The 24,820-nt window shown below is 42.6% G+C and overlaps 1 protein-coding gene across 1 annotated transcript in view; it reads left to right on the top strand.

Annotated features, from left to right (window-relative positions):
- The window catches only part of PYGL (glycogen phosphorylase L), a 270,105-nt gene that overhangs the window by 88,248 nt on the left and 157,037 nt on the right, over positions 1-24,820 (top strand). The window contains exon 4 of the mRNA XM_069638952.1: positions 15,805-15,883. Within this exon, the coding sequence (XP_069495053.1) occupies positions 15,805-15,883 (79 nt within the window). The remainder of the gene's footprint in view (positions 1-15,804; positions 15,884-24,820) is intronic.

Here is a 24,820-nt window from a genome sequence, read left to right on the forward strand (position 1 = left end):
GCTTACCAAAGCTAGTTCCATGCTCAAATAATACCATAATATACTTGCAAGGGCTGAGGCCAGGTGGTAGTGTACACATGTATATATTCCAGATTCTATAGAAGGCGACACTGCTGATCAAGTCTGTTTCAGGGGCGGGGGATTTGATTTAGTGCCGCAAAAGCAGGTGAGCCAGGGCGATGGGGGGAAATGATAGGATTATCATAAAATGGCGGATGTTTTCGAGTGCGTTAATGGACGAAAAGTCAGGTAAGGTCCATAGGAAAGTTTTCTACGATCTACCGATTTATGCTTAAAAACACATGGCCGAACCGTAGGGACAATAAAAAAAAAAAAGTCCCAGAACTATCCTTTAACTGTGGTTAAGCAGTTATATATATTTTCTTTTTTACATTTTTTTTTTTTTATATTTTTCCTTGCTGACGGGCCCTTTTCTGTGGAAACCTGTTGGACCCAGTCAGTCATTTCTTTCAGGTGACAAGGGTCGAGTAAGGGCATTTGAAGTTTTCAGAAAGTGGTAAAAACCTAAGCGCTTTGTACTGTTATTGCCTGCGTTTTCAATCTGTTCATTGAAAGTGTTTTTTTTGTTTTTTTTTTTGTAGATAGTTTTCTTTCTTCTGGTGCTTTACAGCTATTTTAATTTCCATTAGTCTTAGTCTATATACTTGTGCAATGAGAGTTCTATTAATCCACTGTTCAGAGGTTGGTGACGATAACGATGATGAACTTGAGATGGGAAGGGTTAAACTAAAGGACCAATAAATTATAATATAACCTTTTTGTGAGACTTGTTGTGCACTCCTCTTGCACTATTAGTTCTCTTTTGGATCACTACCTGGGACCGGATTATCAAGCGTGTGCACCAGTGCTAAAAGTGAAGCAAATGCACTTATGTATGGAATGGGGCCAACAGGGTTTTCCCCCGATGTAAATTGCTCATGATTTTTGCACTGGGGCAAAATATTATACCATGTTTTCCGAGTAACACAGAAAGACCGCTTTTGTCCAGTATTTGCGGGGTCTCGTATTGAAAACACGAACGACATTTATTTTAGTTTTTTTGTTTCTGATTGTATGAAAATAGCAACCTGTTTGTGTGCTCTGGTTTCTTGACATGGTACAAAGCTAAATTCAGAGTAACCCCTATTTGCAGACCCCCCATCCCCCATGCTGACAGAAAAAGTGGGCAATATCATTTCAAGCCATTGCAGAAATCTGTATCTTATTTGGGTTCAGGCAAAATGTGTTTACCTCACTCCAAACTACCCAAGCTACAACACAACACAATACAACAGTGAGTGCATATTCTTCATTTTTGCACAAATGGAAACCTTGGATAACCTGGTCCCTGGTGTCTGCTCAACAGAGGGCTGTGGTCCCAGCAGTGGACATCACCGAATGACTGAACCTCTGCATTTGATGTCTTAGTTACTTAGCAACTTTACTGTAGCAGCTCCTTTTTGTTACAGGCCTGCTAAAATATGCTGGTTTTAATATATTTAGCATCCTTTGATCCATTGTGGGGATAAACAATCATTTGTGGTTTTTACACCCGTTTAATTTCTTTTCTCTTTTTGTTTTTTATTCTTGGCATGTTTTACTGGCATCCGGAGTCCACCACCATCAGTGTCTTTAAATGAGCAATGGGTTCAAGAGGGTGAAATCGAAATGGGGTTGTTAGCTTTACATGTTGGTTATCGCTGGTGCAGACAATGGCGTGGTGGCTAATGCTGGCATTTGAGTATGAGCACCAGCGTGTCCACCCAGGAAACCGGATCTCTGTTGTAAATTGCAATGTTCCTCTTAGTAGCATCACTCTATCGAGTGGCCATCCTTATCAGCTCATGATTCACCACTAAAAGACCCAGTTGCATGGCGGTGTAACAGGATTCGTAGTGCTTGCTACTGGGATATCCGTCCTAAAGCAAATGACCTATCCTTCTGGTCTGGAAGATGCTGACCATATCTTGTGTTTGGAGTGTAAACCTATACATTCCATAAGTATCTACACCCATCCTGAGAAAATTCAGCCCCTTGTCACATTACCTCACCCAACTCCCAGGCAGCCAACCTCAATGTCACTGGTCGGCCAAAACCCTCTTCAGCACAAACGGTCCCACAAGCTTTATGAAACATCTTATCCACAGCCTGGGCAAGATGATCACCGTTATCATTTGTTTTCGTTGCAATAGCATACATAATCATAAATGTGACGAATGCAGGCCGGTTTCTTCTCACCAAACTTTGTACTGTTGACTGTTTGCCTTGCTGAAGTCTATAAACTAGTGCTATGACGTGTCACGCATAGTTACAAAAAGTGGCATAAAATGCAAGTTACATATAGGCCAACCAAAACATGATGAAATTGCTAGTTACCCTTGATAACCGGGGTATATGGAGGCTGTTGAATGGCCACGAAGGGTGCCAAAGATCATGCCAAGCAAATTGTGTAGCAGACTCTGACTAGGTTTTGCATTGCTCTAAGCTCTGCTCTGGAGTTTGTTGTGCCCTCGGATGCCCTGGATACTGAACTTTGATTTTGAAGACGTGGTTCTCGCCCTTGGGGGAATTAAAACATTCCAGAGTGTGCAGCCCTGATGGAGTGCCCAACCAGGTCTTGAAAGGAATTGTTTTTTATGGGCACACAGTCTGTTAATTTTCAGACAGGTAACGCACAGTGTAAGAATCCCGGCCTCCTGGAAAAAAGACTATAATAGTCCCCATTTATAACCAAGGGATTGGATCATCTCCCCGTAGTTATAGACCAATCACTTTAATTGATTTGATGAGCAAGGTTTTAGAGAATTACTTGGTAATTAACTCTGAGTCCTGCATTTGATTTTTAATAAAATATCGAAGTTAAGGACTTCAGATGGAAGAGAATTGGCCAGGTTAATTCCCTACTATACCTGGGCTTCTATTTTCCTCCAAAAACCATATAAGATTAATTAAAGAAAAATTGCAGGCAAGGATTGACTGAATCACTCAGATGAAGCCAATCTAGGCAAAATTCTGTCCCTTTTCACTAATACCTTTGATTGCCTTAGGCTAAGGTTACCCCATGTATTCATGGATTGGAGTTTTTATCAGTCATGATAAGGAAATGGCTAATGAGAGGAAAAATATGGCGGTCTGTTTTTGGTCTTGCTCCGTCTCTACAAATTGCAATGATGCTGTAGCTAGGGTTCAATTCCTGGTGGTCCACCTTTCAAACTGCAGCCCTAATTTTAAATCGGGAAGGATAAGGCGACCACATTATATCATAAATTGGGTGATGTATTCGGAGACAATGTGGATTATCCTTCGGAAAACTTTGTCAACTGTGAACGTTGTCTGGTTGTGGTGGCTATTGATCCTGGCTCTGAGAGTTGGATAACAAAAAAAAGCTGAGAGTGGGATTTGCTAGAGAGTAGGGGTATCCTTCTAGATATAAAACTCTATTGAGAGTACTTGATGAGGGTCTAATTCTAAGCTGCCTTATTTGGTTAATGCACCCTCTCATGACCATAGATATTGGTTTTTAAAGTTTAGGTTAGACTACTTGGATACATTGCAGGTGATAGGCCCACAAATATGGCTTCATCAAGAAAAGAGGACTTGCAGACTTTGTAAATCTGAGGAGATGGTAACCCTTTGCTACTTGATCTTACACTGTCCTTTCTTACTTCAGAAGTGATTTTCTTTTCTGAGAAATATATTCACCCCTCGTCTAGTGATTTCAGACCACTTATGGGTGGAAAACAAATGATGAAAGGTTCTCAATGATCGCTGTCTAGTGCCCATATTGCTTTAAAAAAAGAAATATTAGCACATATAGGTGATATTCCTGAACCAACAGAGCTCCTTTTGTGCCTTTTATTCATGTTTAACTCATTTATTTGAACCATAATCTTGTTTTGTTTAATGTCTTATGTATATACTGTATTAATGTCCATTCTTTGTGTTGTATAATGAGATTTGAATCAGAATTGTGTTCTGTTTGTGAAACGGTTTATCATTAAAACCTAACACAATTAAAAAAAGAAATAAAGTAGTGCTACTCCAGATCTATAAATTGACCAAAGATCCTCCTTCCCTCCGATTGTCCATCAGGCTTATGATCGTCCAGAGGAATAGTCTGATATAAAGGAACTTCCTCCAGCTCTTTGACAACCAACCTGCTTCCCTTCTTCTATTTCACGGTCCAGAGAGTATGACAGTCGGTGGCATATTTAGGCTTTCTGCTGCCCTAGGCCCTAAAAAATCCTTCGCTTCCCCACTCCCCTACTTTAATGCACCTCTGCCAGATTCTGGACCTTCACCACTTCACCAGATTCCTTCCCTTCAACAGACTGTGCCCCTTGGTCAAACACCCCTTCACTACCACCATGTCCCAATTTGGCTCCATAACACAAGGACGCATTTAAGGCTGAAGGGGATTAGAAAGGTATTGCTTCCACTCCATTAGTTCAAGCCTGTTACCTTCTATGTTGTGATAGTTGAAAGAGTTTTCAGCTCTCTGTGGCCCAGGATTTGCAGAAGGCGGTGTGTTCTTCAGTTGAGCGCACTGGAGGCACTCGGTGATGCCAATTGCCTACTTTCAGTTATGTCCGAGTACAACCATTTAGAGGAAGCAATCGGAACATACGCGGTCTGCCAACGGGACACCAAGTGAGGGAAAGTTGGAAGGAGGAATTTTGGTTTCAATCCCAATGTGCGGTTTCTCCCGCATTGCCTGCTGTCGCCCCATGAGAAGCACCCACCTAGACTGGTCTGTACTATGAATGTTCAAGGCAGCATAACTAAATTTCTGCACGTGGTCTTGTCAAATGGTAAAGTTTACATATGAAATGTATGCAGATGGTAAAGTGCATCTTTAAAAAATGTTGATTAAAAAGAACTAAACCTCCTTCTCATGGGTACAGCTCTGGTGTTAGCAGGGGGCATAAATGAGATGAGGCAAGTTGCCACCTGCTGCAGCTCTTTCACCTCCAATCCCTTGGGCTGGAACGCCATTAAAAGATGGCAAAATCACAAGTGACATTTGTGGACTCTGCCTCGGCATAAACAGGTTGGTGTAGTAAAAACAGTTACAAAAGGTTCATGGAACCTTTAGCTGAACATTCTCATGGTGGAGTAATGGATAAGGGCGTTCCTGAGCATTCCTGGGTTGGAAGCAACAGCATTATTTGTTAATTCCTTAGTTATTTATAATGTACAGCACATAGTAACATTTTGATATTTGTTAGTTATAGACGTAGTATTCTTGCTGGTGTTTGAGGCACTGTTTCACAGAAACAGTCCTCCCTTGTATTTGAAATCTAATTTGTGGAAAGGTGATTTTGAAACGAAACTGTTATGCAATATGTGGCATACTTTGCAGTTGTTTTCTTGGTAGTATTGTGCATGCGACAGAATGTTGTCAAAGGCACATGATAAACCCAGCAGGGATGCCATGAGCCTGCTTGGCACTGGGCAGCTTCTGTAAAGATGGCTGAACAGATGTCTTGACCGGCCACCACAGACTTTTCTTCGTCCCTTTGGCACACAGACTATTTTCCTGTCACCCTTCTATGGGTTTGGATATCACTTCGGAGGCTTCTTGGTGCACTTGCGCATTTAGATTTACTCTTTGCCATTTTAACTTCTCTATGATCTGTTTCATGCTGGCACCTTTTGGGCGGCCACAGACCTCTGAAATGTGGGGCCTGCGAGGGAAAGGAGTGCTTGCTTCTGAACATCATTTTAGTGCCCACCTGTGGGAAATCTGTGCTTATAGGCATGCTTTTAACATTGTAAAATGATGCTTCATTTTTTTAACCTTTACTTTTCTGGAGGTAACACCTTCATTTTTGCAATGGTTTACAAAAATGCATGTTATGTGTATTTGAACAGATGTGATTGCTTAGCACAGTGTATGTTGCTTAGAAAGAACTCCAGTTATAGTAGTGGCACCAATAAAACCAATGGAGTTCTGGCTGTTTTGCATATTAATAATAATTCTGGGAACATACGAATGGATAATTCTGGGAACATAAGAATGGCCAATGAGCTTTACATCTCTCGTATATGTCCATGATGATTTTCTGAATCACTAAATGCCTATATAATGTTATTGTCAATTAAACAAGTCACTCTAACAAAGTTTTTGTAAATATGAATCATATATTTACAAGTTTGGCTAGGAAAGACTTCAGCAGCAAGATTACTACGACTGCTAACCTCTCGCAATCACTCGCATATTGTTCTGGATCAGCCAGACTCTAGAAACAAAATCACCTTAACTTTAATTTAAAATATAGAGTTAATTGAAATAAACAGTTATAAAAATTCTGCTCCAATGACAATTGGCCGCACTAGACCTAGTTGGCGTTCTTGTAAAGGTCACATGACTATGCCATATTCTTCAACCTTGAGGTAGAACTCTGTTGGTTGAGATCATTTATCAAAGTTGGGAGATGCCAAGTTAGTGTTTACCAATTCCCATCAAGCATCACTGTTAAGACATAATTTCCAATTCTGAGTTCTAGCATCACCTTTTGGGGTCACTTTTGCTTTTCCCCTATTTTTATTTTTGCATCTCTGACCTATTGTTAGTGGGCAGTCGGGCTAAAAGTCCCCCTGCCATTGCAACACTTTTTCACTTTGTGTATGGTCAAGAGTTGCCCAGAAGTCTCTCAGTCCCAGTTGTGCTTCTTAGGCACTCCGTTTGTGCCCTAGGTTAATACCTAGCCTGCATTGGTTTTAAGAAGGTAGGATAGTGGAAGTTGCAATTTACTTTTGGATCCAACAGTGGTGCATAACACTTTACTGCTTTATTAGTCCAATGGACCATTTTGCTAGCCATTAGCGTATTGCAAGGAAGGCATAGTATCGAGCAGTAGACGCTGACACAATGGATACAAGTTTCGAAAACCTTCCATTTAGTATGTTGTTTGAGTCAGTAGAATTCCTAACTGGCCCTAACTCTAGAATGGGAGTAGTCTCGACCATTAAACAAATAACAAGCGAGACAGTCAGTCTAGTCAAAATAAAAAGGCCTATACTAAGAAAACCTAACCTTGCCCTCCTTCTCAAAAATGACAAATGTGTTATGGGAATACAAAAGGAAAATCACGTCTCAAAAGAAATGTCAGAATGTCTTAAGTAACAACTCCTTTCCCCACATTCAGACTCACAGGGTCAGGTGAGTTTCTTAAATAGGTGGACGGCACAGTTCTATCAGTCTTGCACAATTTGGCTTACTGGTACAGTTCAACAGTTCAGTCTTGGGCTTCAAACTTCTGGTAGTTCAATCACTTTGTCCGCATTGTCATCAATACTCTGTTCAGATTCAATTTCTCAATTTCTAATTTCTGCACAGGCTTCCCTCTGCTGGGCTCCAGCCTGTCTCTTTTTCGTGGGGGTTCCCTTCCCCACGTTTTTTCTTGGGTATCTTTTCACTGTGGCAGACTTTCGAACCTGCAGGACCACTCAACCTCTTTCAACAATTCTGCAATTCACAATCCTACAACACCAATGCCTCTTGGTACTTGTAGTTCTTATACTGCTCTTGGACTTTAAGTTCGTCAACACCTTAGCATTAGTAATAACTTATTCCCTTTACTGTGACACCTTGGTGCTTTCATCTTGCAACACCAATGCTTCTTGGTGTTTCTTTTTCACCAATGCCTCTTGGTATTTGTAGTTCTTTTTAGTTTGCCCTCTGGGCCTTTTTCAAAGTACATATACTTTGACCTCTTGGCATACTTGGAGTTCACACACTTTGCTTTTCTCTTATTCATCTTCCTTTCCTTATAGCAGTTACTTTCTTTCCTTTGGTTCCCACTATAATACTTCTCAACTCTCATAACATTCCAGCAGCTTTTGAATGTGCGACTTTGCCTCGCATGACCACTGTGTTACTTTGTATCCTTTCCTTTTACGATTCAGCAATTGTCCTTTCCATTTGCATATTATCGGCACACACGCAACCTTCAACTTTCGATTTGCAGTTACTTTTTGCTTTTGACACAAGCCAGACTTTTGTTGCTTTGAATTGGTCTTTCATCTTATTCATGCAGCAGTCAAGGCTGTTACCAAGGCCTCCTCTGCTTCTCCACAACTCTGCCATTGACCTGGGAGGGTCACAGGCTGCTTTCATGCAACTTGAAGATTCCTTTCCTCCGCTCACTCGGTTTAAATCTTGGAACACTTAAGGCTTCCCAAAGTGTGAATTTCTCACCTGGCCCTCCCTTGATCCGTGCAACTGCCAATTGGCCCCTTGCCCTTCTAACTTCCACAGCCTGGTTTGCATCAGCCCCAAAAGAGCCGTTCCTTCTTGTGCACAGACACGCTCAGAGTGTGCCTGTGCATGCCACCTTTTATTCTCACAGGGAGTGTTAACAAGTGGCAGGTGTGCATTGTTAGCACTACGTGCCTGATTCTGTCTGGCCTCATTACAGGGACTGAGCCAATGCAAGTCAGTGAAGGTAATCTTTCTGACCTCATTCCTAACTTCCTCGGCTCAGTACTGTTGTCAATGTAAAGTGGGGAGACATAATGGGAGCTGTAGTTTCCCATAAAATAAGCTGGGATAGGGTTTAGATCGGTTGTGGAAAAAGGGGATACCATGTCTCACCATTGGATGATTCTCCCCGACTTCCCTACCTAGGTGATCCTCCCTCACTTGTCCACCCCCAGGGTGTGGATCCAAAAGTGATGGCCTTTCCCTGGCTACCCGAGTACGGAACCCCGGGGACTAGGTTGGGAAACGCCCTCTGGTTTTTCACAGTATCAATGTTTTTTTTAATCATCTTTTCGGCCATTTTGTTTAAAGAGCTCAGTTTGTTCAGGGCAACTACTAGATAGGCCTAAAATGGACATTCTGCCCACTTGGGCTCTTTGTGAGCTCAGTGAGACAGCCTCCATATTGAGTTTGTTTGGACCATACTCTGTTCCTGGGCTGTCCATATCGCATCCTTTGGGAGTGGTCTGTTGAGTAGCTGAATCAGGAGCCAACTAGACGGTACGCCTTCCTGACTTTGTCCTTGACCACCTGTTGTGATTTGTGGGCTGGCATAGGCTGTGGGTGATGGTTTTTAAGGGGAAACCCTATGCCTAGTCTCATTATTATTACTGGAATCTTTGGAAGATTAGATTTACTTGACTTGGGGAGGTTTTCCTGCCATTGCTGCAATTTAAAGACAACATTTGGTCATACTGGCTAAGTGAAGAGTCCTTGGCTGATCCAATTTGGGTTTTTGGCTTCTGGGCATCCAACCTGGGCCTTCTCCGCCCTCCTTCCGATTTTATTTACTGGGTGAGGCCTTTCAGTCTGGGACTGTCTCCTGGCCATGTTACTTCCACTTCCCACCATATTGAGGCCAAAGGTGTATACCTTGGTGCTGGTCTCTGCCTTCACCATTAAGGGTGTTTCTTTTTTGCCCCCCAAACTTCACCTCGTCTGCCCCCACAAACCATCCTGGGTCACCCTCCATATAGTTATTTGTGGAACCATCTTCTGCTGGTGGGCAGCCTTCTGTAGTCCTTTGAGTCACCTAATCGGGTTCCTCTCCGTCCTGGGGTCTTCCTCACCACTAATTTTCCTTCTGCCTTGTAGCAAGGGTCTTTGGTTTCTGCCATACTTGGCCTTGGGTTCAAGTGCCAGGAAAGTAGCATCCTGTAAATCACACTTGCAAAAAAAGCCTCCTACTTACTGTGTTGTGCCATCCCGAGAAAGCAAACACTGTGAGTACCTACTTCTGGGTTGTGAGGTTATTGATTATTCTTGGAGGGTCCCTGTGGTCCTGGTTTGAGACTATTCTCGAGCAGGTCTCAACCACAATTGTCTTTTTTTTTGTTGCTGTGCTGCATTTTCTTCTGGGGTTCCAGGTTGTCAAACTGAACTCTGGAACTCTTCATTGGGGTCTCCTCTTGTCAAAACTGGGATTGCTTGCAGCTAAAACCACACAGGTATGGGAGAACTGTGACTTGGCTGCCTTTTGTTCCACATACGCAGATTAGCAATTTTATTTTTCCAGGTTGATTTCTACCTGAGCTTTCTACGCCTGAAACTCTCCTAAAGTAATTAGGTGGATACTTAACTCTAACATGTCATTAGAATTTTTTTCAATGAATTTTTAAGTCATGCTCTTCTTAATGCATGTTTCTGCAATTCTTAATGCATGTTTACACCAACTATTTTTGGTGACCCGATGTTCCCTGAAGAGCGATGTCTTGGTAATTATTGCTGCCATGTATCTTGTCTATTGGTGGACGCAGACTGTATTTTAGATTGTTTTCTCTCGCGCCTTAAACTATTCTGGATTCCAAATACTATGCCCAAGAGGTCTAGAACTTCTGTGGGTTTGTTGAGATTGGCATTGGAACACTGTCTATTTTACCTTTGTTGTAATGTCTGGTTCCCTTGCCTTCTCTTCCCACTCCTTGTCTTTCATGTAATGGGCCTATCACCAGGTTGTGGACCTGCATAATAATAATGGTGTGTTGTGTTGTGTTGTGTTACTGTTTGAATAATACACTAGGTATTTATATTCACTTTTTCTGTTGATAAATAAGTACTTTAGACCTCTTTTAGTTAAAGTACTTTATCTAAAAGAGGTCTGTCTGTGTAGCTGATTAAATCAGCATTCTGGTGTGACCTTTCTATGGGTAAGTGTGGGCTAAATGGACCTTTTGCTGTCAGTCTACATCCCCTTCCTAGAGATGAGCCTCATTTCTCTCCCATTTAAATATTGTAAGAGTGGGTTTGCTTTGCTTTTGGTCTGGATATGTTGTCCCACCTTAGTTTAGCGGTTGTACAGCCCTCGACGGAGGTCTGTGCCAAATCCCCCTTAACCACCATTCACCTCAACAACTACATGAAGACGTTGGCCTCCCTCCAAGATGCCTTCTCTACTGCTCAAATGTTATGAGGTTGACCTCCATATTTTTATCCGATTTGGACCAGGACAAACATTGCAACACAAATCGGTCTACATCACAAGAATGCAGGGATGGAGGGCAGAGAGCAGCCTCTGCTTCATCCTTTACAGAGATTTGTTATTTTATCGAACTCCCCAATAATGATCACCCTCCTTATTAGGACCTCCACCCACCGCCATCAAATCGGGCCAGAAATAATTTTGTGCCTGTTCATATTCAGTCCTCTCCATTGCAGTTTCAAAAAAAGGCAAACTATCCGCTACTCCTGATGGCTATACTGCCACTCCTGGAATTCCTTTTTCAAAGCCTTTATTCAATTGGAATCTTTAGGCACACAAACATACAAAATTCAACATCACAATAATACATTAATACACATTAAAGCATCAATCTCTAATGTATACACAGATATCAGCTAAACCTCTATAAACAAAGTTAAGACGACATGAACACAGCACACACATGCAATTCAGCTGGAGTAGCAAAGCCAGCATGATGGCATTCTCAACCTAATGTCCAACATATATTAAAAAAAATTAAACACAATGTCTATTACTTCTAATAGCTCAACTTTTTCTCAACCATGCTCGCCCAGTGTATATATTGAGCCACACATGTACCACTTCTAGGTTGTCTGTTGTTTTACAGAATTTCTTTGCAACCTGGAATTCTGAGTGGACCAGACCACATCTCTGGTCCTGTCCCAGCTCAACCAGTGCAACAGCATGCTCCTGCAGTACTAGGGAAGTCCCCCTAGAAGTACAGATGGCCCAGAATCCTTCAGCCCGACTGGTGTTGCTAGTTCTGGAAAAGATCCGGGGCTACGTTGATGTTGGGACTGTGTACTGAGGGCTAGCTAGCCTTGTAGCCCCTGAGCTTCTCTCGGGGGGCTACATCCAAAAGACCTGGGGCTTTAGCTCACTCATTTCCCCCCCCCCCCACCCCAGCAATGCCTCGGAGTCCGAGCGATACTGAACATGCTAAAAACGAGAACCAACATTTGCACGGAAGTCCTTGCATGGGGTACCTGTAGAGTACAGAATCTCATTCAAGCATAGTTATTATTCATAGAGTAGTGTGGGATATTGGAACTGAATGCCTGTCTGAATTGGTGAACCTGGTCCACCTCGGCATGAAATCAGAGGTCCACAAATAAGCGACCGATATGCGTAGTAAATTGAAGAAGGAACATACCCGTCCACAGAGGTTTGCCGTCATAGGCCCGAAACTTTAAACTGTGTGCTTGAGGGCTTCAGAGCATAAACGCACCAATTGAAGTTCAGGAAATCCGTTCAGACTGTACTGGTTATCCTAGCCTTCAGAAATGCACTGCTAGAGTACTCCACTCTCACCCCAGATTAAATGATAGTCTCACTTCAAACATGATCCAAAGCTAGTACTTCAAATCTGACTCACTGGAACTGTATATTGGAAGTCTTTTCATTGTCACAGCCATTAAAACTGCTGTCATTCCTCGTCTGGAACACCCATTCCCACAATCGGTAGTGAAATGCATTGCCATAACCAACATATTATGACAAAAACTATGAAACCTTTTAAACCATGCACTGACCACTTGACCCAACCACAAATCCACTGCAAGGCAAATGGATGAATGGTTAAAATACAGGCCCATCATGGCCTCTGAATCCTCCAGCATCCTTGCAAACCTACCGCCTACTTCTCACTGCCTTGATAATCCACTATATCCACAGCAAATCGCTCCTTCACTTTCCTTCAAATCAACGCAGAACGGATCACCCTAATTCCCTTAATCCTGTCCTTAACAACAAAATAGCCAAATCTCACAAACTACCACCTGGTTACAAGCGTACAATTTCATGAACAAGTGGATAAATACATGATGCTTCAGATCTATCAATCTGGGTTCAGCCACCATTAAGGCCATCTTCGATGGGGCTGCTCGTCATTGGAAAAGAGGATTCGGGTCTCCTGGACCTCTGCTGTGTTTGATGTGGACAACCAAACACTACCCACACTGGTTGTCAAAACGATGGGATATACAGACTCCTAATCCTACTGGTATGCCTTCACCTTTGAGACATGCCAATTAGTGTAGAATGGGGAATTCAGATCGCACTTGATGGATTCCGCGGGCCCCACAGTCACATGATGAATCTATAAAGGGGCCATCCTGCCTCTGGTGGCGTTTCATCTATACCTGGAGCCTCTAGCAGTGCTCCTAAATGACCCAGGTATCTCTTTATAAAACAAGCCTACTCCGCACTTGAACCTTAAGATTGACTGCATTGAAGAACTCTCGTGGCTGACATGTCTTCTGCACATACATTCCTGAATGGTGAGCATACTTAACCCCACCCCTCTATTTTGCAGGGTACCCCGACCAAACAAGCTCATACTAAACTATCAAGCATTTATTTCTGAGGGTTAACACAGGTGCTAGCATAGTTTTCCCAATCGCTACCCTCCCACTACCTAAAACCGTGTAACCCCATGAGAAGATTAATCTGGAACACCTCATACTTACGTCATATCTCCCCGCGCTTGCTGCGAAAACCAGCCCAGATCTGTAAAATAGCCTACACTACAGTAAAGGAAGTGTGGACCTTAGAACCACCGTACCTAGGTGAAAAGGTTGCCCTCTCTGAGGGATCACTGCGATTGCAGAAGCCACCCTTTTTGTCAGACTGGGAACAGAAAATGCTGGCAAGGAACTGGAGACCTTACTGGTGAAAAACTCTTCAACTAGGGCTAGAAACACAAGAGCACTAATCTACTGAGCCGCCTATCGTTGACCACCAAATTCACCAATTAATCAATTTGTGTTGGGAAAATCCTACTATATACAGCTCCAAAGCTGGGTTTGTGCTTTGCAGTAATCTTACTGTGAAGACAACACTTGGTTCCAGCTGTGACTGGTGTCGAGCACATTCTTTTTTCCTCAGTCCTACCTCAATCTTTGCTGCTCCTTTTATTTTGGAGCAGCTTCTCTCATTGGGTCACAGGGCAAAACAGCACTAATAATAATCAGTTCTATCTGATTTCTACCGAATTTCCGTCACCCCCGCCCAGCCTCCCCCCTGGATTTTTTACTGACAATAATCCATCGACCAAAATCACGGAATTTGTATTTTATATTGGTGGCCCCACTGTTTTACTATGTTTTTAACCACACTTCGCTCTAGTAGCACAACCTTTCAATGGCCACATGGACCATCTCTTCAGACTAAATGGGAGAACACAAATGGCTTTACTTGATGTCCCCGCCCCCACTTTTCGGATGCCTTTTTGGAAGTCCGTCTTTAATGTTTTGTGTAGGGAATGTTTCACACACCAGTTTGCTGATCTAGGAAATGCCTGGAGGGTAGAATTATTACAATGGCCTAGTTTTATTTGGGGAACCTCTAATTGCCAGAGTTGTTCACTCATCTTGCAATTATAAAGGCCTTCTATAGCAAATGGATCGGATGCTTAAAAACGCATCAATTCAAGAAGGACATTGAAATGTAGGCTGCAAAATGAGCACTTTAGCCATTGGTGAGGAGTAAATGATGTGCTTTCAACATGCAGAGAATAGAGGCAGTAAGTGACTTTTTATACCTAGATAGTAGCTTGCAACTTAACATTTTAACCCCTGGAAACATGCAAGAAATAATGTTATGTCTCTGCTTTGTTAACTGTTGTGCTTTGGTCTGTGTTCGTGTTCTGTCTCTCAAATGTTTGATAAAGAAGCCCACACACTGACCGTGCCTTGCCCTTTTTTTTTGTTCGCTAGAGTTCTTCAGACCTCGCCATATGCTTGAAAATCTTCCGTCTACCTTTTTACGTTTGTCTTTGCCTTTCTCCAGACCGAGGGCTGGGTAATCGTAATGGGGCTTGATTGTAATTAAAACAGTTATTAATTACTTATATTCTGGAGAATGTTCATGTAAAATGCTAAACCCGTCCCTTACAAAAATGGCTGGTGACATACAAAAATGGCTGGTGACATCCACATATGCATTCTTCTAAAATCTCTGACCTTTGAAGTAGGCTTTATGTAACGTCTTATAGGATTCTGGTAAGGGTCTTCTAAGAAAATCAACAAAATGTTTGTATGCGTGCCCAATAGGAAAAAGTATATCTGTCCCTGTGAATTCTTGATGTGTTTTTTGTTTTTTAGATCATAGAAAGTTTGAGTAAGGAAGTGCAGGACACAGTACTCCTTTTGTGGGTCACGTCCACCTTTTAAACTTCCTCTGCCCGAATGTAAAAATGTATACTCCTGGCATCTTCTATATGGTCTGACTTCGCGAGCCGCAGTTCTGCATCAAAGTTCCTTTACATGCACTGTTCAGATACATGAGCAAAAAGAACGGTGTGCTTCGCTAATGGTCATTTACTGGTATACAGCGAAACCTTTTCAAGTCTGGCCTTATCAAGTCTTATAAATTGTCCACAAAAATGTTTACAACCATTTGTAGACACCCGTAATGGCCTTTGTGCTGTTGCTTACAGCTTACAGGTCCCTTCCCAAATCCATCTATACCCAACTATCCATCTGTAGGGGTCTACTTTTGTGATGTCCCAAAGTCCACAAAATGTGACGTGCATGGAGATTAACCACAATATTAACTTCCAAGTTAATAGGTGTGCACAGAATGGAGTAAAACCTGCACCTCTGTTGATGAGATAATGTAGTAAATATTTGTGACGTATCCGTCCATTTACATTTTTTTTTTTAAAAGCATAAAGCAGCAATGACACTCTTAAGAGCAAGACCATTACACCTCCACAAACAAATCTCAGCGGACAATCTTGTCTGTTCTCCAATCACAGTGTGGCTCTGTTGACCTGATAGTAAACCTTTAGAAATAACATCTAAAGAATACAGTCCCAAATGTTTATTTATTTTATTTTTATTTTTGGTTCGATCAGCTTGGACTCGACATCGAAGAGCTGGAGGAAATGGAAGAAGATGCTGGACTTGGCAACGGCGGTCTGGGAAGGCTTGCAGGTAAGTGTGCATGTTCCGGGTGAGTTGGCCAACACGTTTCAACTAATAACTAAAGTAAAAGGCAATTTGTTTATTTATTTGTAATGCGCGCCAGACGCAAGGGGATCGGGGCGCAGACGATCAAAAAGAAACATGAATACTTTCAGCTTGTAGTTACACAGTTTACAGCGGATCTATACATGGGTTTACAGATACAATACAGATTATGTGCCAGCTAAGTACATACAAAATAGGGTAAAAGTATATAATTACAAAATTTACAAGGTGAGAGTTCAACATATAATGAGCTATACAATATCTATGTACAATTAGATCTAAAGGGCGATGAAGTCCTAGAGGAGGAGGTCCATGGATGAAATAGTGGTCTTTATCTCTGAGCCAATTAATGGTGTGAAGCCTGAAGTTCAGAAAGGTTTGATCCGCCCTCAAGGAAGTGGGGGGGGGGGGGGGAGTTCCATAGGTGTGCTGCTTTGACCGGGAAACGGCTTCCACCAGATTTTGTCAATTTGAACCTAGGTACTGCTAGACAGTTTTGCATTCGCAGTCCTAGTAGGAAGTGTAGACGTTTTTCTGTTCTCTCCACAAGGTAGCGGGGTGGAGCATCGTTCATGCATTTGTGAGTTTCAGGATTTTGTCGCTGGTGGACTACCATTTGTTCTGTCTTCTGGCCTCTGAAATGTGCTCTTTGTCTGCATATTTACTGTTCTTATCGCACTGTATCGGCCTCTGGTTTTTGGTGGTTACTTTTCCTTACTCTGCTGCATTCGTTCCTCGAACTAAGTAATACCCAGTCACTGTCTCAATTGTACAGATCGTGTTTTTCTTCTGTTGTCATTTTTGTTTTCGGTTTTATTTTAAATAAAGCTTTAGTGAACGTGCTTGGTTGCATTGTCCATATTGCTTATCATTTGAATTGAAAATGTTTGCTTTCCTAAATATTACTTTTTTGTTCATATGCACCACATCACCTCCTGTTTTCAGGCCTTGATCTGGGCGATCCGAGTTGTAGACCGGGAAGGGCCTGAGTGGGCAAGGCCCACCCAACCTCTGTAAATGCCCACTCAGCAGCGCTTTCTGGGCATTTACAGATGTTAATGTCACTTTGGTGGGCCCGACTACATTAGCCTCATTCCCCACTTGTTAGACAATCCTGGCTACGTCCCTGCTGGGAATAGGACCATTAGCCTCATTCCCCACTTGTTAGACAATCCTGGCTACGTCCCTGCTGGGAATAGGACCACGTCTTAATCTCCCAGTAGTTGGCCACAGATCGCGTTAACTTTTGTGAGACCGGTTTCCACACCTTAGCTTTGTTGATTTGATGCGATACAAGGTTCGAAATTGAGAGGTTCTGGGAGCTACTTGGCTCCCGCTTGTAACCTAGAAGAGCCTATTTGCTTGACACAACCCGTCAGCAGGAACTTCTTCTGACTCCCCAGGCCGACTGATGCCGAACACACCTATGTGATTTTAACTCTGTGTGCTTGGAACAATCTATAATCATAAGGATGTATCTATACAACCCTTAAAGCATAGGGGGTAATGCACACATTAACAGCATTTTGGGCCTGATGGAGGTATTTTATAATGGTGCAATCCCATAGGAAAACCTTCCATGAATCGGGCCCTATATTTGTGCATGGTATGAGGAGGTTAGATTTGCAGAACGGCTGGTTAATGCTGGGTGCCCAGGAGCTGCTTAACGCCTGCGCATCCAGTCTTAATTTCAACCCCTGCAACGTTTGTAAACACATTCACCTGCCACCAGGATGTGAAAGAACAGGTACAGATGGGGTTTTCAGCAAGCTGTGGAAAGTGAAGCAATAAGGAGGAATGAGAAAAAAGAAAGGATGGCTTCATTTAAGATAATCACTCAGGGTTCATCCTTTATGTGCACTACACAGAAGCACAACAAACGAATGCTACCTCAGGTTTTGCAACTAGAACAAACAGTAGCTTTATTTTGGGTTAGCTTTGAACTGGAAATAATCTCGCAGTGGTTACTAAATTTGTGCATGTAGCCAGCCGAACGTTGCCTTGTCTAAATGTCCTTCTTTGTGTTTCTACGTATTGATCAGTCGTGGACACAGTCCAGTCTGTGGTACTTGTTTGACTAGTTGGCGAGTTGTGCAAGTGCATTGCAACATATGTACCGAACAAGCGGCTCCAAGTCAGGACTGCGCACTGCTACGTGTCTTTTCAGGAGCAAGTCCTGAACACGGGTGCTGGCAACTGGCAGTCAATCCCCAACTGCCAACCGTTGTTGATCCCAAGTAAAGGTGCAAATTATTTGAATTTAGATGGGATTACTCCGGCCAAACGAATCAAGCCAGCAACAAGTTTTGGTCTAAGCAGTTTTCTCAATTAGAAATATTACACCTTTCCCAATCATTTTTCTTAAACTCGAACAAAAGGACCACTATTGGGTGGCCGAGTTGACTGGAAGCTACATCCCACCAAGTCTGTTATCATTACTTAAGAGCAACCATGTATAATATAATTGCTGAATGTATCCCAAAATAGCATTCATCTTCGAAATCCCAACACCATGTCTGACACCCAATGCTCAATTGTGTCTAATGCCCAATTTGGGGGGGGGGGTGTGTGTGTGTGTGTGTGTGTGTGTGTCCAATACCTACAGCTTCAACTACAAAATCAACATCTATCAGTCCCGTTTGCTCCTAATTCAAGTCCTTCAATTCTAGACTGTGTCTAAATAAAGGAGAAATGAAAACGAAATGTGTAAATTGGGCTTGATTGGCTTACAGCTGCCATTTTGTTTAGCAGCCTTTTGGTCAAAAACGACGCTTGGCTGGGACTGCTAGTGCGGTAGAAGTAGAAGTGGGCGCAGTCTTGTGATGTTGAGTGCATGCAAAAACTACTGGAGTTTCTAAGTAGTCTAATGTGATGCAATTTGTGAATAGCCTCTGAAATTGAAGCTCTATTGGATGGCCATGCTGGGCATGGGGGGGGCACTGGTCTGTGTAGGCTACATGTCATGGGGCTAAAGATGTAGCAGGTCATGCAGTGAGGTGTGATTGGGTTAGTTTAGGTTCTTTTTATTGGAATGGTGCTATCTGGAATGCATCATCTTTGTGTGTAATGTAAGGGTATTAGTAGGCTAACGGTTGAATAGATTAGTTGGGGGAAGGAAGAGTGATTGAAGACTTGTCATTGATCTGTCATACAATTAAGCCTCTGTTGTAGATCTGCTACCTCTGCTCTGTCTCAAGTGAGCTTGAAAAGCTTTCAGTGAGATCCCATGTAGACTTGCATAGTGGCCGTGTGCTGCCGCCTCTAATGATTATAGAGGGGGGGTGTGACCACGGGGTTTGGGTATCACCATCGACTAGTGATGCATGGGGCGGAGGTGGGAGGAATTCCACAGCTTCAGGCTTAAGAGGTTGGCAGGGACTGGACACATGGGTCTAACTAACTTCATGGCTCTTTTTTTTGGAAAGCCATACAAGACCGAGGACCCCCGAGTCAGAACTTAAAATCCCTCTCTCCAAAACCCCAGTTAACCTACTAAAGACCAGGTAGAGACCTTGGTCTATGCTCGGTGACCTTAATCCTCCTTGGAGTTATTCGTCATGGGCATCAGTGCAAACACTGAACCTAGACCTTTGAGAACAAGTGAAGAAGAGACTTCCGGACATTTGAAAAGAAGTGGCAAAGGCACAAAATATTCTGAGTGGCTTCAATCTCCTGGGTCAAACGGGGAAGGGGACCCAGACTTTGACTGTTGAACCCAGGAATTGGCTTTTTGTTTACATGTTTCCAATTCGAAGGAGAAGCCAACCTTTCACTTGTTTAAGATGTCCTTAAGATGTTGCTTCAAATTCAACTGACTTGAAACTGCCACTTTTATCTGTGTCTCATTGATTGCTTTGTGAGAATACATAACCTTTGCAGAAAAGTTAATAAAGCCCTTTGGGCACAAATTACATATATTTTTATTTTTTTTTAATTTTTTTTATTTATTCCTGTGTAATTGCCTTAGCAATTTTTACAAAAGTGATGCTGGTCATCTTACAAGAGCCACACGATGAAATGAAAGATACAACAGTCAGACAATTGAAGCTCTAACTGGGGACGGTTTCTCCCTGGCCGTCCAATCTCCCCTGTTAAAGTCCATGCTCCAAATCAGGGACCTCGTGGTCGGTCATCATCGAAGTTTTTGAGGAAATTAATTCAAATGCACTTTCCAAGATTTTTACAGTTGCTATAGTCCATTTTGTTTTCTCCCCTGACATCAGCCTGTTCCACCATGTTATATCTGCATCTTCTAATATTCCCGAACGATCTGTGCACAGGCTAGTCAGGTATGTGGCTCTTGCTTTCCTTAGGTATGGACAGAATATCAGAAGATGTTTTATCGATTCTAGCTCATCTGGTTGGTTGCAGAGACGACAGGCCTTTTCATTAGTTTGTCTCCTGATAGCTTGGATTTCAAGTGTCAGAAGGAGATTGAAGCGCGCCCTCATGAACAGTTTTCTGAGTTGCTTGTTTGGAAATCTGTTACAGTATCCCATTGGTTCTTTTAATTTTTTGAAATTTGGTGGGAGATCTTTAGTCAGTTTATTCATCTGGGCTTTTTCCAAGGTTTCTATCCAATCCTGAGCTTCCAATTTTGATTTCACTCTCGGGTTCTTTTTTAGATCCTCTTCAGTGCACGCGATCTCAGTAAGCTTTTCTCTCTGGTTATCTGTTCATTTATTTAAGATATCCAAGTGACGGTTTGTCATTTCGTCAGCGAGTATCTTATGGATAGGCAAGCTGTCTTGTATAAGAGTGTTCCTCCAGAGTTGCATAGCGTTTAACCCCACTGTCGCGTCTAGCGAAAGTAGACCCAAGTCTCTTCTGATAGGTGCCATTGAGGTAGCGTTGGCCAGTCCTAGGACCGTTTTCCAGATATGGCTCTCTAGTTTCCGCCAGATGTCCTTTGCCATGCTCAGAGTAGCTCCCATGCCATAGGTCAAGGTTGGCACCACCTTCCCTTTATAGAACTCTATCATTGGGACTAAGGAGTATTTGCCATATTTTCGGTCTACGGTTTTCATTTGGGCCGCAAGTTTTTTTTTTTTTTTCCCCCATAGAATCCCCTGCATTGTTACTTCATTTGCCGAGTGGTCGATGTGGACTCCTAAGTATTTAAAACTTTGGACCACTTCGATTTCTACTTTGTCCAATGCCCAATTGAAACCCGCCTGGATCTTCTTGGCACTTTTCCCAAAAATCAGTATTTTCGTTTTCGATTTATTTATTTGCAGGTTGTTCCGCTCCATATATTGCGCCAAGTTTGCAAGTTGGCGTTTTAGGCCGATTTGGGTTTGGTCTAGTAATAAGTCGTCTGCATACATTAAGCGTGATATGTTATCCTTACCCAGCTTCGGTGGAAAGGCTCTTACTGCTTCTTCCGACTCTTTGAGGTCCCCCAAAAAAGCGATGAACAAAGCCGGGGCCAGAGGAAAACCTTGCTTCACTCCTTGCTCCACCGGTATCTCTTGCGACAAAAGGCCTTGATTGTTTAAACAAACTCTTAGCTTGGTGTTAGACCCTGTGATGGCTCTACATACTAGCAGTTCCCCCCCCCCCCCCCCCCGGACAGTTCAATTTTTCCAGTTTATTCCAGACTATCCGCCTAGCCACTCTGTCAAAGGCCTGTGACAAATCCACAAATGCCATGTATACAGTTGGCGCCCCTTGCTTGACCTTGGCTTTTATCAAGTTGAGAATAAAGATGTTGACTGTTGTACTTCCCTTCTTCAAGAAACCCATTTGAAAGGGGTCATTTGCCCGTGATGATCTGGCCCAGTTTCGAAAGTGGGTCAGAAGGAGCGTTGCAAAGATTTTGCCTATTATGTCGAGTAAGGCGATGGGTCTGTAATTACTCGGTTCTTCTTGGTTCCCACGTTTGAAAATCGGCACCACCACTGCACTTACCCAAGACGCCGGGAGGGTTCTTGTCTGTCTACATTGTTCAAAGAGGATACTGATAAAGGCAGCCCAAATCTCCGGATTCTGTTTTAAGTCCATATTGGATAATCCATCTGGACCCAGTGCTCTGGATTTCTTTCGTTTCATTATGACGTTCTTTATGTCATCAGTTGACGAAATATCGATCCAAGGCGTTTTAACTGGATTTTCAGCCCTCGGTATTTGATATGGTTGTGCCTTAAACAAATTTTCGAAGAATTTCACCCAAGCTCTTTCACTCACTGCGTTTACTATTTGATTTTCAGTCTTCTTCTCTGGTTTATTGATGAGTGCCCAGAAATCACTGTTTTTTTTTTTGTACTTGGGGTGCGCAGCATTTCCTCTGCGTCTTTTTGATACATTATGTGTCTATGACCTCGTATCCAGGTTTTGTATTTTGAGCTTTCCTGTTTCAGTGTATTCCATGCTGTTAACGAATTCTCCTTGATAGTTTGTCTCTTCAGTTTTCTCAGGTTCTCTTTCTTTCTATGACCTCTTTGTCATAAGTATGTATATTTTGTCGTAGCTTTTGGTTTTTACCCTGCGGCTTCATCCTATACTGGAGTAAGAGAGGTAGATAGTCTGGGCTTTGCTTCTTATCTCCTCGTGCCTGGATACCAATTTTGGACTTTTCGGTGATGCATTCAATATTTGCTGCAGTGAGCCGAATGCGGGTTTGTTGGTTGTTCAATTCAATTCAATTGAATTGTTGTACCTCTGGAGTACAGATCGTGAATTCCATTTTATAGCCACAACATTGTGGTCGCTTTCTTGCGTTTTGGTAACCGAGTAGTCTTCTATACTTGCCAGTAGACTATGGGAGATGAAGAAATAGTCAATATTAGCTCTGGATACACCCCTTTCCCATGTGGGAATCTTTACCATCCAAGATTTCAATGCTGCCACATTGTGGAGATTTCTCGATTTCATGAGCCTTATCCAAGATGTTCCTCTTTCTTCTGCTGGGGATTTCGTTTTCTTCAGCAGAGTTGTCCCCTTATCCATGGTACAGTTAGCATTTAGGTCTCCACAGATTATGTGTGCCAGCGGGTCTTCCACGATGATGTCATCGATTATTTTGGCTACTTGTTTACAGAAAACTGCTGTCATGGTTCTTTCCGGGTTCTAGTACGTTGTTATAAGGGCGATTTTGCTTTTTCAGGTCCCTTTCCTCGAGTTTCTTCCTGGGCCCATGTCGTTAGAACTGCCAGTATGCCATATGATTCCACTATGGTTTTTACACTTACTATTCCGACCCCCGACTTTATGGCTATCAGGAGCCCTGAAGACGGTCGCCCAAACAGGCCTTTCGATGCTGGCGGAAAAATGCAATTTCAAAGCCGTCTAAAGCTGGCTTTTCAGTTAGCCAGTGCTCCTGAAGGCATAGAATATCATACGCCCCAAGATCCTGATTCTCCAGGTTTGTCAGGTGCTGGTGGCCTCTCGTGTTCCATGAGGCCATGGATACAAAATCTTGTGTTGTGGTTTCTTGCTCATGATCTTGATCATTCGTTGGAGGGGGTGGATCTCTGGACCCACCTCCTGATGATTGCTATTTCTCGGTGTGTGGCTTTAACGTCGCTTTTAGCCGTTTCCATGGTCCTTTTGGTGTTCTATTTTCTCGCGTGTTTTCACTCTTTGATTCTCTTTTTTTCTTTTCTGCCATCTTTTTCTGAAACTTCTCTCTGTCTGGGTCGCCTGGCGCTTGGTGGGAGATTCAGCTGTGTCTCGATCTCTTCTATCACGTGACTGACCCCCCCCCTCTCCAAGTGCTTTTCATTTAGATCTTCAATGGCTTTAAGATCTCTCCTTCTGTATCTCTCATTCCTTGGTTCTCGTTTTTCCCCACTCATGGTGGCGATTGCTTTCATATCTCGTATGATACAACGGTGCTTGTCTTTTACTGTTGTATAGATCTCTTGTTTGGGATATGTAATGCACTTTATGGTCGCCAGTATTCTTTGTGGACTGCACTTTTCGGTCTGTCTTGGGTATATGTAATTCTGTCAGGGTGTATCCTGCTTGTTGTAAGTCCTTGTATGCTTCCTCCGGGATATCTTTTATTGCCTGATTTTTAATGTGGAAGTACGTTTTGGCCTTTTGGTCCCTGTTATAGGGTTCTATTAGTATGAAGTCTTCCGACTTTAAATGCTGCAGACAGTGGATTTTGCTTAGTATGTAAAGTACTGTTTTGCTGTTCAGCACAATATATTTGGTTTTACACAACGTTTGCTCTAATTTGAAAATTCTTAGCTCCTTGTGAGATCTATGTGAGAGCTTTAATTTCTCTGCCTGTGGTTTGTCTGACTTTGCCCTGGTCTCCTGCTCATCTCTTCTCCTTAAATTATCTTCCTACTGACTCTGTGTTTGTTGCTTCAGTGAGGTTGATCGCGAGTCATTCTCTTCTAAAGGTGCTGGTGCTGTTTTTCCTGACACATTTTTACCTCTTATTTCCCTTCCACTGTCAAGATCGCCATGCTGTTGCTCTGCCAGTCCCTCTAGAACCCTAGGGTTCTCTTCTTTTGCTTCTGTATCAAGGTGTACTGAAAGATCCATCAGTGGGCTTGTTCTCATAAATTCCTCTGCTGTTTTGGGCGATTTTTCTGTCTTTTGCTGACTTTTCGCTGTGACTTCGCTTGTGCAGGTTGGTATTGTAGGGCTTTGTGTTAGATTAATTATTTCAATTTCTTTTTTTAGGTAGAGGATCTGTTTTCTTTTTATCTGTTATCTGTTTCACCTTTGTTGGTGTCTCTTAGCAGTAGTAACCCCAGTTTTTTCTTTTGATTTATCACTGCCGGTGAGGTTGGTATTCCCAGATTGATACTCTGCTTTTGTTGCCCAGGCAGCTCACTTGGGTTTGTCGTTTTCTGTTTAATAAAGATTGGTTCCATCTCTCCCCTCTCCTTTTGTGGAGTTGTCTGGGATGCTATGTCCATAGTTCTGTTTTTCTCTTATAAC

The sequence above is a fragment of the Ambystoma mexicanum genome, chromosome 14 (genome assembly GCF_040938575.1).
Source record: "Ambystoma mexicanum isolate Mex_15411 chromosome 14, UKY_AmexF1_1, whole genome shotgun sequence".
Taxonomy (NCBI): domain Eukaryota; kingdom Metazoa; phylum Chordata; class Amphibia; order Caudata; family Ambystomatidae; genus Ambystoma; species Ambystoma mexicanum.